Genomic DNA, 15934 nt, shown 5'->3' with positions numbered 1-15934 from the left:
CCTGCCTTGGCCTTCTAAAGTGCTGGGATTAGGAGTGAGCCATTGCGCCCAGGCATTTGGTTTCATTTGTTTGTCAGTACTGAGATTTTCAGTGGTATTTGATACTTGTAAAGGAATGGAAAATACATCATTTTGCAAATATGGTTTCTTAGAGATGATTTTTAAATGTCTTAATGTCTGAATATTTGAAGTTTCTTATGAGCTAATCTATATATGTGCTTTAGGCCAAGAGAATGAATTAATGTGGATGTAGCAAGTACATCTTGTGATACCACTTAAACAGAAAGTTAATTTTTAAAATTTTTTAAAATATTTCAAACCAGAGGAAGTTATTTTACACATGATAGCTTTTTTCTATTTTTCTAATGAAAGATTTTTTCAAAAATTAAACTGGAGAATCCATCTAAACACTATGAAATGTTGATTAGGATTTTCTGATTATTTCCCAATTTGATCAAATCCACTGTTACTTCCAGCGAAGAAAATCATCTATATTAAAAATATCTTTTTAAATTATACTCCAGAGTCACAGTCGTTTATAAATGGACTAGATCATTGACAAACTTTCAAACAGGTAATTCACTATTTGCCTCTCCTCGTAGCAAGAGTCTTAGAAGCCTCCATTTTTTTCTGCCACAGTTCTCTTTTTTTTTTCTTTTCCTATCCTCTTCTGCCAGTCTAATGCTTCTCACTCACTGTGTAGTCATAGTTAAAGAAGGCAATAAATACTTCAGGTAGTTGGTGAATTGAGTCAATGGTAATTGAGTTTAAACAGAAAGAGTAACATTTGTGTCTAAATGTTTAAAAGTTAGTTTCACTATTTCTGTAGATCTCACAGAATGATTTTTTCATTTGCTATTGCTTATTCCTTGAAGTATAAATATATTCAAAGTAGCCTATGAAATCTCTTTTTACATAATCCGATTCATAAGAAATTTTCCAAAGTTGTGTAATGTCGTATTATGAAACCTATGAACATGTTCAGTTATTTTGTCCTTTAAAAATTTTTTTTTAGTATGTGAGGCTATCATACGACACCAAACCTGAAGTCATTCTGCAACTTCTGCTTAAAGAATGGCAAATGGAATTACCCAAACTTGTTATCTCTGTACATGGGGGCATGCAGAAATTTGAGCTTCACCCACGAATCAAGCAGTTGCTTGGAAAAGGTCTTATTAAAGCTGCAGTTACAACCGGAGCCTGGATTTTAACTGGAGGAGTAAACACTGGTAATGTGATGATTATACCAATTTTAGTGTGTTTTAAATTTTTTCGTAATATCAATTAGATATTTGAAATAAAGATCAACACCGAATATAGACATATTTAACTCTTGTTTAATAATCTAGAGTTTGTAGGTAAAAATGTTAATAGGACTTGTTTAGTTATTATTTTGTCTTAAAAAAACACTTTAGATTCTGATGAAGCTAGGGAAATTTGAGTTTAAAAAAGAAAAAAAAAAACACTTTAGAGCGGGGTTTGAGAAACTATAGCCTGTGTGCTAAATCCAGCCCAAACCTTGAATAAAGATTTATTGGAACACTCATTTATTTACTGTGTTAGCCCGTTTTCGTTCTGCTATAAAGAACTTTCTAAGACTGGGTAATTTATAAAGGAAAGAGGTTGAATTGACCCACAGTTCAGCATGACTGGGAAGGCCTCAAGAAACTGAATCATGGTGGAAGGTGAAGGGGAAGCAAGGCACCTTTTTCACAAAGCGGCAGGAAGAATTGCCTAGCGAAGAGGGAAGAGCCCCTTATAAAACCATCAGATCTTGTGAGAACTCAGTCACTCTCACCAGGACAGCACTGGGGAAACCACTCCCATGATTCAGTTACTTCTACCTGGTCTCTCCCAAGAAACCTGGGGATTATGGGGATTACAATTCAAGATCAGATTTGGATAGGGACACAAAGCTTAACCATATTAGTTGATGTATTGTCTGTGGCTATTTTTGTGTTACAACAGCAAAGGTGAATAGTTGTGACAGAGACAGTATGCCCCGGTAAGCTAAAAAACTGTTTAGCCTTTTACAAAAAGGTTTTTGACCCTACTGTAGAGCAAAGTATTATTCCCATCACTTTCTGACTAGTGGTAAATCGATACAAGAATGGCAGTCCATTGCCTCAGCAGCAGTAAGAAGTAGCTTTCAAAAATTAATTTGTAATATGCTACTGTCTTTTATTCTGTATCTTCCCTATCACATATACAGTTCAATTATAAGGAGGTCAGATTAATTTCAGTGCCTAAAGCATTTATTTAAGTCAGCTTGCAAACATCTAATTCATTATCAGCAACTTTATTTTTTTGAGACGGAGTCATGCTTTGTCACCCCAACTGGAGTGCATTGGTGCCATCTCAGCTCACTGCAACCTCCACCTCTCGGGTTCAAGCAATTGTCATGCCTCAGCCTCCCAAGTAGCTGGGATTACAGGTTCCCGCCACCACAAGCGGCTAATTTTTGTATTTTTAGTAGAGATGGGGTTTTGCCATGTTGGTCAGGCTGGTCTTGAACTCCTGACTTCAGGTGATGCACCGCCTTGGCCTCCCAAAGTGCTGGGATTACAGGTGTGAGCCTGTAATCCCAGGACTTTTGAACCTCATTGTGTCAGAAATTTTTCAGGCTGCTAAGAATTTATCATTCCATAAAACAGTAAAAATATCTACCTTCATGGAACTTATATTTTAGTAGGGGAGATGCAGATAAGAAACAGATAACTCAGTAATGTATAACATGGTAGATGTTGATAAGTGTTATGCAGACACATGAAGTCAAGAAGAGGGATAGTGAGGGATGATGGAAGGGCTACTATTTTGTTACATGGTCAAGGAGAGCTGATAAGGTGACATTTGAGGAGAGAAGGAAATGAGGAAGCAAAATATAAGAAAAACATAAAGCAGAGCATGTAAAGGGGAGGAGATGGTTTGTGTGTTGGAAGAATAGTAAGAACAGTCTAATATACAAAGAGTGCTAGGTGATGAAGTCAGAAGTTACTGATGTATGGTGTTAGAGAAACATGGTAACTAGTAAAGACAAAAGCAGATCATCACGTGAGGCCTTGTGGACCATTATAAGCACTTTGGCTTCTGTTCTGAATGAGAAGAGGTTTTAAGTAGAGAGTCAACAGTTGCAAAGATCACTTAGGTGATGTTTTCGAAATGTAGTGTTAAGTAGGCAGGGAAGCAGTTGAAAGACCTATGAAAATGCTATTTACATAATCTGGGTGAGGGATGAAATCTTATGCGTTATGGAGATCACATTGAGTGATGCATTAGTTTGCCAGGGCTGCTATAACAAAGTATCACAGACTGGGTGGCTTAAACAGCAGAAATTTGTTTTCTTATGGTTTGAGCGGCTAGAAGTCTTAAGAGTAAGTGTCAGTAAATTTGCTTTCTCCTGGGGTCTCTCTCTCTGGCTTGCAGATGGTCACCTTCATGCCATGTCCTTCCTCTCATGGCCTCCTATGTATAGGTATTTCTGGTGTTTCCTTTTGTATTCAAATTTCTTGGTAAGATTACCAGTTGACGGCCAGACGCGGTGGCTCACACCTGTAATCCCAGCACTTTGGGAGGCCGAGGCGAGACCAGCCTGACCAACATGGAGAAACCCTGTCTATAATAAAAATGCAAAATGAGCTGGGCATGTTGGTGCATGCCTGTAGTCCCAGCTACTTGGCTGAGGCAGGAGAATCAATTGAACCTGGGAGGCTGAGGTTGCAGTGAGCCGAGACCACACCACTGCATTCCAGCCTGACCAACGAGAATGAAATTCTGTCTTAAAAAAACAAAACAAAGAAAACACCAGTTGGATATTCAGGGCCACTCCAAAGGCCTCATTTTAAATTAATTGTCACCTATTTAAAGGCCCTGCCTCTAAGTACGGTAATATTTTGAGGTATCATCACGTTTAAAGGCCCTGTCTCCAACTACAGTCATATTTTGAGGTATTGGAAGTTAGTGGACACAATTCAGACCATAAGAAGTAATAATGGGCCAGGCATGGTGGTTCATGCCTGTAATCCCAGCACTTTGAGAAGCTGAGGTGGGAGGATCACTTGAGCCCAGGAGTTCAAAACTAGCCTGGGCAACATGGTGAGACACTGTTTCTACCAAAAAAAAAAAAGAATAACCAGGCATGGTGGTGTGTGCCTACCATCGTAACTACTTGGAAGACTGAGGTGGAAGGATTGTTTGAGATTGGGATGACAAGGCTACAGTGAGCCAAGCCATGATCACACCACTACACTCCAGCCTGGGCAATAGAGTGAGACCTCGTCTCCCTCCCTAAAAAAAAGAAGTGATAATGAGGAGTTACATGTTCTTTGGAACTGCCTTTTATTACTTTTCTCCCTCATTTTTGACTGAAAAGAGACTTTTGTAGTTGTTTATTGTGTATTTGTTTTGCGTATGGCCCTGTGCCACTGAACTGTATTCTTAATATTTTCTAAATGATGTGTAGAGGAATAATAAAAAACTGCAGTTACTTATAGGAAAACTGCAAAAACGGACGACGTAATAACGTGGTAAAAGTTAGTGTTATATGTGTTTCTGGCAGTTGTGATTTGATATTATGGGGTTTAGTGGTTTTTGTTCCTTTTGTGTCCTTGTGGGGTTTTTTTTTGTTTTGGTTTTTTTTTTTGGAGACGGAGTCTCTCACTGTCACCCCAGGCTGGAGTGCAATGGCGCAGTCTCGGCTCACTGCAACCTCCGCCTCCTGGATTCAAGCACTTCTCCTGCCTGAGCCTCTCAAGTAGCTGGGATTACAGGCGCCCTCTACCACACCCTGCTAATGTTTGTATTTTTGGTGGAGACGGGGTTTCACCATGTTGGCCAGGCTGTTCTCAAACTCCTGACCTTATGATCTGCCCACCTTGGCCTTCCAAAGTTCTGGGATTACAGGCGTGAGCCACCAAGCCTGGCTGGTCCTGGTATATTCTTTTGTAGGTTTGGCTATGACCTTGTTTTAAGTTTGTTATGACCTTGTTGCTTTATGTCTTGTATGTATAAAGAAATATATCACATATTATAGTGTTATAGATTGAGCATAGGATTGTTTTGAACACAATAAAGACTGTAATCCCAGAACTTTGGGAGGCTGGGGCAGGACAATCACATGAGCCCAAAATTCAAGACCTGCTTGGACAACATGGGAAGACCTTGTCTCTACCAAAAACAAAACAAACAAACAAACAAAAAACAAATTAGCAGGCTGTGTTACCATGTACCTGTAGTCTACCTACTTGGGAGGCTTAGAAGGGAGTATCACTTGAGTCCAGGAGTTTAAGGCTGCAGTGAGTTGTCATTGCACCACTGCATTCTTTCCTGGGGTACACTGTCTCCAAGAAAATAAAATTAACAAAATGAAAAAATTTTTTATGAACAGGTGTGGCAAAACATGTTGGAGATGCCCTCAAAGAACATGCTTCCAGATCATCTCGAAAGATTTGCACTATCGGAATAGCTCCATGGGGAGTGATTGAAAACAGAAATGATCTTGTTGGGAGAGATGTAAGAATTATTTTTAAAATTTCTTATGTTTGAAATTATGTATAAATAAAATTATAGTAACAATAGTGCCAGTTTAAAATATTTGTGATTATATTATACTTTTCAAATTAAGTTCAAAAAGCATTTTTCTGAGGATTTCTTCTGATCTTATTGAAAATGCATAAATATAAATAATTCATAACTATAAATAAGTTCATAAGTTTAAATGCTGTTATAGTATTGGCACATTTTGCTTTTAGTCTTTTATTTATAAAGTTATTTCATGTTTTTCATGTATGCTAGTCTTTGTAATTAAATTTTTAATGACTACATAAGAATTTTATTCTAAGAATAGGAAGTAGGAGTCAGATACTAGCGTTTTGTTTGAATAGGTTAAAGACGTGTGAATTGGTTATAGATATTTATCAAGACTATTAAAAAGAACTACTGACTGGGTGCCGTGGCTCACATCTGTACTCCCAGCACTTTGAAAGCTGAGGTGGACCAATCACTGGAGATCAGCAGTTCAAGACCAGCCTGGCCAACATGGTGAAACTCCATCTCTACTAAAAATACAAAAGTTAGCTGGGCGTGGTAGCACAGGCCTCCCCAGCTACTCGATAGGCTGAGGTGGGAGAATCGCTTGAAACCGGGAGGCAGAGGTTGCAGTGAGCTGAGATTGTGCCACTGCACTTCAGCCTGGGTGACAAAGCAAAATCAGTCTCATAAATAAATTAATACATACAGTTACTGAATTATAACAATCTCTTACTAAATTTCTAATGTTAGTTTTAAAGAGTCTACTCAATGGCTAGAAAAATAACAATATGACATTTTATTGTTTTTTACTGTGACTTTTTTTTTTTTTTTTGAGATGGAATTTTGCTCTTGTTGCCCAGGCTGGAGTACAGTGGCGAGATCTGGGCACACTGCAACCTCTGCCGCCTGCATTCAAATGATTCTCCTGCCTCAGCCTCCTGAGTAGCTGGGACTACAGGTGCCTGCCATCATGCCAGGCTAATTTTTGTAGTTTTTGTAGAGATGGGGTTTCACCACATTGGGCAGGCTGGTCTTGAACTCCTAACCTCAGGTGATCCACCTTCCTCAGCCTCCCAAAGTGCTGGGATTATAGACGTGAGCCACCATGCTCAGCCACAATGTCTTTTATATATTGTAGTTTATTCACTTAATCTGATAATAGTTTCTTTGCACTATTTACTTATTTACTGCTTCTCTCTTTGCATGTGATGATGAAATGTATGATTTTGTAATAGGGGTCAAGATACAATCATGTGTTTCAACCCATTGATTAATCTTCAACTGCTTAAAAGCTTATACTTTTTGATACATTCTTTGTTATTTCATATTTATTTCTATATGTAAAATAGAATTTTATTTCTTACTTGTCTTTACAGATTATTTCAAAATTTATTTTACATTATACTGTATTTAATCCTGCTCACTAACTCTTATGTTTGCTGTTGTTTAGGTGGTTGCTCCTTATCAAACCTTATTGAACCCCCTGAGCAAATTGAATGTTTTGAATAATCTACATTCTCATTTCATATTGGTGGATGATGGCACTGTTGGAAAGTATGGGGCAGAAGTCAGACTGAGAAGAGAACTTGAAAAAACTATTAATCAGCAAAGAATTCATGCTAGTAAGGGAATTCACAAATTTGTTACTGTTGGAATTGTTCTGGGCTATATTAATAGCCAACAGCATTCTAAGAAGATAGAATGTTCTTTGAAGTGCTTTTTCTTACATAGCAAGATAATATATGAAACAACCAACAGTGGTTGAACTTAGACAAAGTGGTAAGACCAAGGAAAAGGAGTCAGAATTGGGCACTCAGTTATCAAGGCTAAAACCAAAAAAGGTTCATTGGAAGCCCTGTTGTTATTGCAATCCCATTGCAGCCCAAGGAATTCATAAATATTCTTAATGTGTGATTTATTCCAATACAAGGCTATGAAATTCAAGATTGAAAACTAAATGGGAAAAAAAATTACTGAAAGAAAGAAATCAGCTTAAAATTTATAAAATGAGTATCACTGTTTGGCTAAATGTGTCTTTAAAGTTATATTCCTGGGACTGGTTTTCCTTTCCAACCATGTCTGTATTTTCTTGGTTCAACATTTAATTTTCATTTCAAATAAAGGAAAAGTTGTAATCTAAGGACATCAAGAAGTTGAGCTCTGTGACGAAGTGAAATAAAAATTTAAAAACTACAGAACAGTGTTTACAGATTATGGTGGAATCAGAGCTTTTGCAAAAAGTTAAGAAGGCTGGGCGCGGTGGCTCACGCCTGTAATCCCAACACTTTGGGAGGCTGAGGCAGGTGGATCACCTGAGGTCAGGTGTTCAAGACCAGCTTGACCAATATGGTGAAATGCTGTATCTCCTAAAAATACAAAAAATTAGCTGGGTGTGCCTGTAATCCCAGCTACTCAGGAGGCTGAGACAGGAGAATCACTTGAGCTCAGGAGGCAGAGGTTGCAGTGAGCAGAGATCTCATCACTGCATTCCAGCTTGGGTGACAGAGCGAAACTCCTTCTCAAAAAAAAAAAGTTAAGAATGGTTTATAGTTCTAAAGTTACCTTTTGTTTGTTTGCATTTTCTCAGTGCACTGCAAGTTATTGTAAAAGCAAAAATTCGTATTCTTTACTAATTTTGTTCTGTTACTCTTCTAGATTTCTTGGAATTTTATTGATCAGTTCCAATTATGTAATTCTGTCATCCATTTCTTCTTTAATTTTTAAGTTTTTTGATTTTTTCTTTTTTACAAACCCTGCATGTGGCATTTGAGACAGTCATTAATTTCTATATTAATGTCTCAGTACATTTGGAATCAGAAATACATGTTTTGAAAATGAATAAAAACAGGCCGGGTGCAGTGGCTCATGCCTGTAATCCCAGCACTTTGGGAGGCTGAGGCGAGTAGATCACAGGTCAGGACTTCAAGACCAGCCTGGCCAATATGGTGAAACCCTGTCTCTAATAAAAATACAAAAATTAGCCAGGCGTGGTGGCGTGCGCCTGTAGTTCCAGCTGCTCGCAAGTCTGAGGCAGGAGAATTGCTTGAACTGGGGAGGGAGAGGTTGCAGTGAGATGAGATTGCACCACTGCACTCCATCCTGGGCAACAGAGCAATACTCTGACTCAGAGAAAAAAAAGAAAAACTGATAGATGTTAGAAGCTCAACTAATGTAGTATTAAAAAGCAAACTAAAAAATTAGTGTTTTACATTTCTCGTCAAGAGCTCAATAAAATATAGAAAACAAATTTTTACTTTTAAGTAGTGGACATGTAAATTATTTGATGTGTGTTAAATTATCTATTGGATTTTCTAATTTTGTCATTTAGAGAACAACCTGTAAGATAGTGACAAAGTAATATATTCTTTATTTCATTTACTTATGTGAATTGGTATCAGGTGGAATGCTTAAAGTCAAGTCAACACAGTCTTACACATGTTTTTGCTTTTTATTTTAATTTTCAGTAAAATTAAAATTAGAGTACTGAATTTTGCCTACTTTTTTTTCTTGGAGAGAAACTTGCTTGGGATGAAATAATTTTTTAATTTAACTTTGCTCTTTTTAGGAATTGGCCAAGGTGTCCCTGTGGTGGCACTTATATTTGAGGGGGGGCCAAATGTTATCCTCACAGTTCTTGAATACCTTCAGGAAAGCCCCCCTGTTCCAGTAGTTGTATGTGAAGGAACAGGCAGAGCTGCAGATCTACTAGCATATATTCATAAACAAACAGAAGAAGGAGGGTAAGTTTATGACAACATTTTAATGAATTTATATATTTTATTATTATTTTTTGAGACGGGAGTCTTGCACTGTGTCCCAGCCTGGATGGAATGCAGTTGTGCAATCTTGGCTCACTACAACCTCTGCCTCCTGGTTTCAAGTGATTCTCCTGCCTCAGCCTCCTGAGTAGCTGAGATTACAGGCATGAGCCACCATGTCCAGCTAATTTTTGTATTTTTTTTGTATTTTTTTTTTTAAGTAGAGATGGGGTTTCACTGTGTTGGCCAGGCTGGTCTTGAACTCCTGCCCTCAAGTGATCCACCCATCTTAGCCTCCCAAAGTTCTGGGATTATAGGTGTGAGCCACCGTGCCTGGCCCATTTTAATGAATTTACTCAAGAGGCTTGTGGATTTTAGAATACAGAGTTGGATTCCTCTCTGTGTTTTATGAACATGAAAATTTCAGCTTTAATAAAATACTTTGTTTTTTTTTCTTCATTTTTTTTTTTTTTTTTGAGATGGAGTTTCGCTCTTATTACCCAGGCTGGAGTGCAATGGCATGATCTCGGCTCACCACAACCTCTGCCTCCTGGGTTCAAGCAATTCTCCTGCCTCAGCCTCCCAAGTAGCAGGGACTACAGGCACGCACCACCATGCTCGGCTAATTTTTTATATGTTTAGTAGAGACGGGATTTCACCATGTTGACCAGGATGGTCTCGATCTCTTGACCTCGTGACCCACCCGCCTCGGCCTCCCAAAGTGTTGGGATTATAGGCGTGAGCCACCGCGCCCGGCCTTAATAAAATACTTTGTTAAAGATTGAGGAAATAGCCTGACTCTCATGTTATTGGAACAAATTAAAACTATCTTCATGGAACACAGTTTTGTAAGATCAGTCAAATATAGAGGCACTTATCTTTTAACCTAGTAGTTTCATCTCTGGGAATTGTTCCTACAGATGTACATCTGTGAAATAATGTATGTATAAAGTTACTCATTACTGGGTTCTTTTATGTAAGAGTTAAAGATTGGAACAAAGTACAACATGAGATTACCAAAATATATACATGGAAGAAGGAAGGTATAGAGAAGCATATATATTGTGCCACATTTTATATATAATAAAAGGAAAGGGGATAATTATTTGTGTATGCAGAAAGACATTTTGGAAAGTTATATGAGTAAATGATTCCTGAAAATCATTGTGATAAAACTGGGCAGTTGAAAGACAGTGGGAAGGAGACTTAACACTGTTAATTTTAATATTTTAACATTTTATGTTTTCTACTATATTTTTGAGCCATGTAAATATATTAAGTATTCATAAAAGAAAAATGTGAGTGCTTATGTTTAAAAATATCATAGTGAAATACTACTTTATACATCATAATTATCTTAAAATTATTTTTATACAGTGTCTTATGTGAGTACTGATACTGCCACACATACTTTTTGATAAAATTCATAAAGTAGTTCAACGAGAAAAATGACTTCATATATTTTCCTTTCAAGATTTATATTGGTAGTCTCATGAAGGAGAAAACAATCTCACTCAAGGTCAAGTATTTAATATTAATACGTTATTTTCAAAGATCTTACATGGATCTACCTGTACTTCATATTGATCATACGAATAATGAAAGATGAAATCAGTGAATTAATTTATGTTTCGTTTTATTCCAGGAATCTTCCTGATGCAGCAGAGCCCGATATTATTTCCACTATCAAAAAAACATTTAACTTTGGTCAGAGTGAAGCAGTTCATTTATTTCAAACACTGATGGAGTGCATGAAAAGAAAGGAGCTTGTAAGTAGATTTCAGCAGAAATTTTAAAAACTAAGCCTTTTTAATTTCTTGCAAAGCACATTCTAAGTTGGTGAAATACTTTTGTTTTTAATTTGGATTTTAAACTTTGAAATCTTTATTAACCATATAAATATGTCATTTATTGGTCTGTTCAAGCTGAGAGGTTTTATAGGAGGATTGTAGTTTTTTATATGGCGTTGAGATTGTGTATTTGTGCCTCTGTTTTAGGAAAGTAACTAGGGCTCAACAGATCATGTTGAGTACCAAGGAAGAACTGTAAAGAGTTGTTAATGGCTTCTCTAATAAAATATTTGAAAAAAAATCTTAAATGTGCTTCAGTCTATTAAAGATCAGTGGTGCTTACTTTCAGTCATGTAAATGTGGGCTTAAGTTTTCAAAGATAAAATTTTTTAGCAAGCCTATAAATAGATAAGTAACATGATTTGATTTGCTGTCTTTTGTAAACTATGAAATAAAGTTGGCTGGAAATTTTTTATTGGAGTATAATAATCTTTCATTTCTTTCGTTCTTTATTTTTTGGAGACATAGTCTTGCTCTGTTGCTCAGGCTGTAGTGCAGTGGTGCTCAGCTCACTGCAACCTGTGCCTTCTGGGTGCAAGCGATTCTCCTGCCTCAGCCTGCTGAGTAGCTGGGACTACAGGTGTGTGCCACCATGGCTGGCTGATTTTTGTATTTTCACTAGAGATGGTGTTTCACCATGTTAGCCAGGCTGGTCTCAAACTCCTGACCTCAGGTAATCCTCCCACCTTGGCCTCCCAAAGTACTGGAATTACAAACACAAGCCATGTGCCTGGCCAACTTTCACTTTATGAAAAATGTTATTAAATTAAATGGTGTTATGTTTCAAGTAATTTAAAGACATTTACAATAAAAAGATTGACTAAAACATTTCTCATTCAAGAATGCATATATTATATGAACATGTAAATTTTCATTCTGTGGAAGGACCTGTAGGATTTATTTACTCTGATAAGGAATCTGTAGCCTCATTCCCTAAATTGTTTTCTCTAGTAAGGGACATGAGATAGTTCAAAATATGAATATAATATGAAACCAAATATTTTTATATACTTGCCATTTTAATTGGTAAATGATAAAGTCTTTAAAAATTTTTTGGCTTTTTGGTTGAAATAAAGTTACTGACTATATACATAAACATACATATGTGTATGTATTATGTATATATTATATATATACATTATATATATTATATATATTATATATGTATGTGTTATGTGTATGTATTATGTGTAATATAATATAATATATTATGTATTATATATGTAATATATACATAATACATATCTTATGTATACATAATACATACATTTCTAGATACATACATATGTATTTTGCCTCCCATAGAGTTGAAAATTACTGAGTTTTATGATGCCTTTGATTTAAAAATATAAAGGCATAATGTTTTGAATGTATCTTTGAATAGATCACTGTTTTCCATATTGGGTCAGATGAACATCAAGATATAGATGTAGCAATACTTACTGCACTGCTGAAAGGTAAGCCTCTAAGAACTTTTTTATTTGTAAGACCTTTATTTTATATATGTGTGTGTGTGTGTGTGTGTGTGTGTGTGTGTGTATGTATACAGAAGATAGAAGCTTTTAATATGGCTAAATGCTTGCTGAGTGAATTTTCAGTCATTTTTCTTTGTGAAAGACACAATGTTGGTTTCCTTGGCAGTAAGATAGCTTTTGACTTAATTTTGTAGAATTTAAGAAATAAAAGTTTTTAGCAAGGTTTATGCCACCAAACCTATTTAATAGTCCTATTAAGAATGTGTAACATCCTGGGCCAGGCACTGGGGCTCACACCCATAATCCCAACACTTTGGGAGGCCAAGGCAGGAGGATCGCTTGAGGCCAGGAGTTTGAGACCAGCCTGGACAACATAGACTCGTCTCTACAAAAAATTTAAAAATTGGGAGGCTAAGGTGGAATCACTTGAGCCTGGAAGGTTGAGGCTACAGTGAGCTGTGATTATACCGCTATACTCCAGTTTGGGCAACGGAGCAAGACCCTATCTTACAACAAACAAAAATTAGCTGTGCATGGTGCTGGGTACTTTATAGTCTCAGCTGTTCAGGAGGCTGAGGCAGGAAGATAGCTTGAGCCCAGAGTTTGAGGTTACAGTGAGCCGTGATCACACCACTGCACTCCAGCCTGAGTGACAGCAAGACCTTGTCTCTAAGAAAAGATAAAAATGTGTCACATTCTTAATCAGCTGAAAAATTAGTGTTTAAAGGTCATAAGGCATTAGTTGATAGCTTTTAAAGATAGGATTTTAAAACATGCTGTCTTCACTATGAAGGGAAAATTTGATAACTACTGGTGTCTTCTAGGACTAAGGGATTCAAGCACATGCACACTGAACTGTTTTCCTCTCAGTATCTCCCCAAAGACATCTAACAGATAAAACAACATTATAGTGAAAAATCTTTTCAGAAATTAGAAACTATGACGGTATCCCATCTGCCTACTTGAAAGTTAGTGTAGAGTGGTATGCCAGGAGCACAGCACATTAAAAGGATACCGTCTTTTTATTTACAAGAATTTCTTGCGTATTAGATCATAATAAATTGCCAGTGCATTAAGCATTTTTAAAATACTGTGATAAGATGTATTTATATCATCTGAATCAAGATCACAAGTGATAGGAAACCCAGAAACCAAAAAGGAAAAAAAAATTTATAAATGGGATTGCATAAAAATAAAGGCTGCGTGTGCTGGCTTACGCCTGTAATCCCAGCAATTTGGGAGGCTGAGGTGGGCAGATCACTTAAGGTCAGGAGTTGAAGACCAGCCTGGCCAACATGGCAAAACCTTGGCTCTACAAATAATACAAAAATTAGCAGGGGTCAGTGGCAGGCGCCTGTAGTCCCAGCTACTCAGGAGGCTGAGGCACAAGAATCACTTGAACCTGGAAAGTGGAGGTTGCAGTAAGCCAAGATCACACCACTGCACTACAGCCTGGGCGACAGAGTGAAACTGTCTCCAAAAAAGAAAGTTAAAAAGAAAATACCATGTCCAGGCCGGGCGCGGTGGCTCAAGCCTGTAATCCCAGCACTTTGGGAGGCCGAGGCGGGTGGATCACGAGGTCAAGAGATCGAGACCATCCTGGTCGACATGGTGAAACCCCGTCTCTACTAATACAAAAAATTAGCTGGGCACGGTGGCGCGGGCCTGTAATCCCAGCTACTCAGGAGGCTGAGGCAGGAGAATTGCCTGAACCCAGGAGGCGGAGGTTGCGGTGAGCCGAGATCGCGCCATTGCACTCCAGCCTGGGTATCAAGAGCGAAACTCCGTCTCAAAAAAAAAAAAAAGAAAATACCATATCCATTAATTATTTGCCATATACTTTTCTGTGTATTAACCACTGTGTTTAAGTGGTTTACGTTATTTATCTCTATTTTTACGAGTCATATTTCCTATGGTTTTATTCATTTTATAGATGAGGAAACGAAGGAATAGAAATGTTAAAGTGAAGGGATCAAAAAGAGCTGTTAAAAATTAATGAAAAGATGACTACCTTGTGGAAAAATGGGTCAGAACTTATGTAATAGATAATTAGTAGAGGAATCCAAATGCATGAAGAAAATATGAAAGGATGGTCAGTGTTACAGTAATAAATTTTGGGAGGCTGAGGCAAGCATATCGCTTGAGTCCAGGAGGTTGAGATCAGCCTGGGCAACATGGCAAAACCCTGTCTCTACAAAAATATACAAGAATTACCCTAGTGTGGTGCCATTTACCTTTGGTCCCTGCTACTTGAGACGCTGAGGTGGGAGGATCAGTTGAGCCTGGGAGGCGGAGGTTGCAGTGAAGCAAGATCACATCACTGCACTCCAGCCTGGACAACAGAGAGAAACCCTGTCTCAAAAAAAGAAAGAAACTCCCTTCTCCATGGCACATGGAGAGATGGGTATACTTATACCTCTCCCCTGGTGGATGGTAGAAGCGATCTGAAATACTTTGTAGTATATCAAAAGCCTTAAAGTGTATATCCTTGTACTCAGCAATTTGACTTCTAGAAAATCATCCTATTTGAATAATCAAGGATGTGCGCAAAAACATACTCAGCAAAAAATTCAAAATAACCTGAATGTCTACCATTCGAAGTATTTGTTAAATAAATTTTGGCTCATCTATTAGTATATATAAGGTGGATTTATATATAATTTTAAGAAGAATCAAGGTATGATAACCAGGAAAATAAAGCAAGCTACTGAACACTTGCAGTATGGACACATTTTTGAATAAACAATGAAAAATATATGTATGAGTTTGTATATGCACAGAAAAGCACCTGACAGGCTATTTTCAGAATCCTAGTGGCACTATCTCTGTGATAGAAACAGTTCATCTTTGTTTTCTTCCCATTTTTTCTGCACTTCTGAATGTTTGCAATGGATGGGAATATGTCATTTATAGTTGGAAAGGTAAAGTTCTTAACCATGGGGCTAATCTTAACTCTCTGAGGCAGGCTACTTCTGAATGGTGGCTGAAACTAGCTGTGTAAGTTAATTAAAGAATGGTGGAGAGATGTCGGAAGTGTTTGAGCTGGGCACTGTGGCTCACACTTGTAATCCCAGCACATTGGGAGGCCAAAGTGGGAGGATCACTTGAGGCCAGGAGCTTGAGACCAGCCTGGTCCACAGAGTGAGAGTCTGTCTCCACAAAAAGTTAAAAAATTAGCCGGGTGTGGTGGTGCTCATCTGTAGTCTCAGCTGCTCAGAGGCTAAGGCGGGGAGGTATGCTTGAATCTAGGAATTCAAGGCTGCAGTGAGCCATGATCACCTTTGCACGTCAGCCTGAGCAATAGACCAAGACCCCATCTCTTTTT

The 15934-nt window shown here is 37.6% G+C and overlaps 1 protein-coding gene across 5 annotated transcripts in view; it reads left to right on the top strand.

Moving 5' to 3' along the window:
* TRPM7 (transient receptor potential cation channel subfamily M member 7) overlaps positions 1 to 15934 on the top strand; it is a 122973-nt gene that overhangs the window by 37298 nt on the left and 69741 nt on the right. For 4 of the 5 annotated variants that reach the window (XM_064365668.1, XM_064365667.1, XM_064365669.1 and 1 more), the window contains exons 5-10: positions 1016 to 1229; positions 5384 to 5508; positions 6977 to 7148; positions 9092 to 9266; positions 10930 to 11053; positions 12519 to 12591. In XM_064365668.1, coding sequence (XP_064221738.1) covers positions 1016 to 1229; positions 5384 to 5508; positions 6977 to 7148; positions 9092 to 9266; positions 10930 to 11053; positions 12519 to 12591 — 883 coding nt within the window. Of the gene's footprint in view, positions 1 to 1015; positions 1230 to 5383; positions 5509 to 6976; positions 7149 to 9091; positions 9271 to 10929; positions 11054 to 12518; positions 12592 to 15934 lie in introns of those variants that run through there. The other variant, XM_064365671.1, reaches the window with a different exon arrangement.

Source organism: Aotus nancymaae, unplaced genomic scaffold (genome assembly GCF_030222135.1).
Source record: "Aotus nancymaae isolate 86718 unplaced genomic scaffold, 86718_ANA_hifiasm-v0.15.2.pri h1tg000062l, whole genome shotgun sequence".
NCBI lineage: Eukaryota > Metazoa > Chordata > Mammalia > Primates > Aotidae > Aotus > Aotus nancymaae.
Note: the sequence above shows the minus strand (reverse complement) of the source record. Positions and strands in the feature narration are given on the sequence as shown.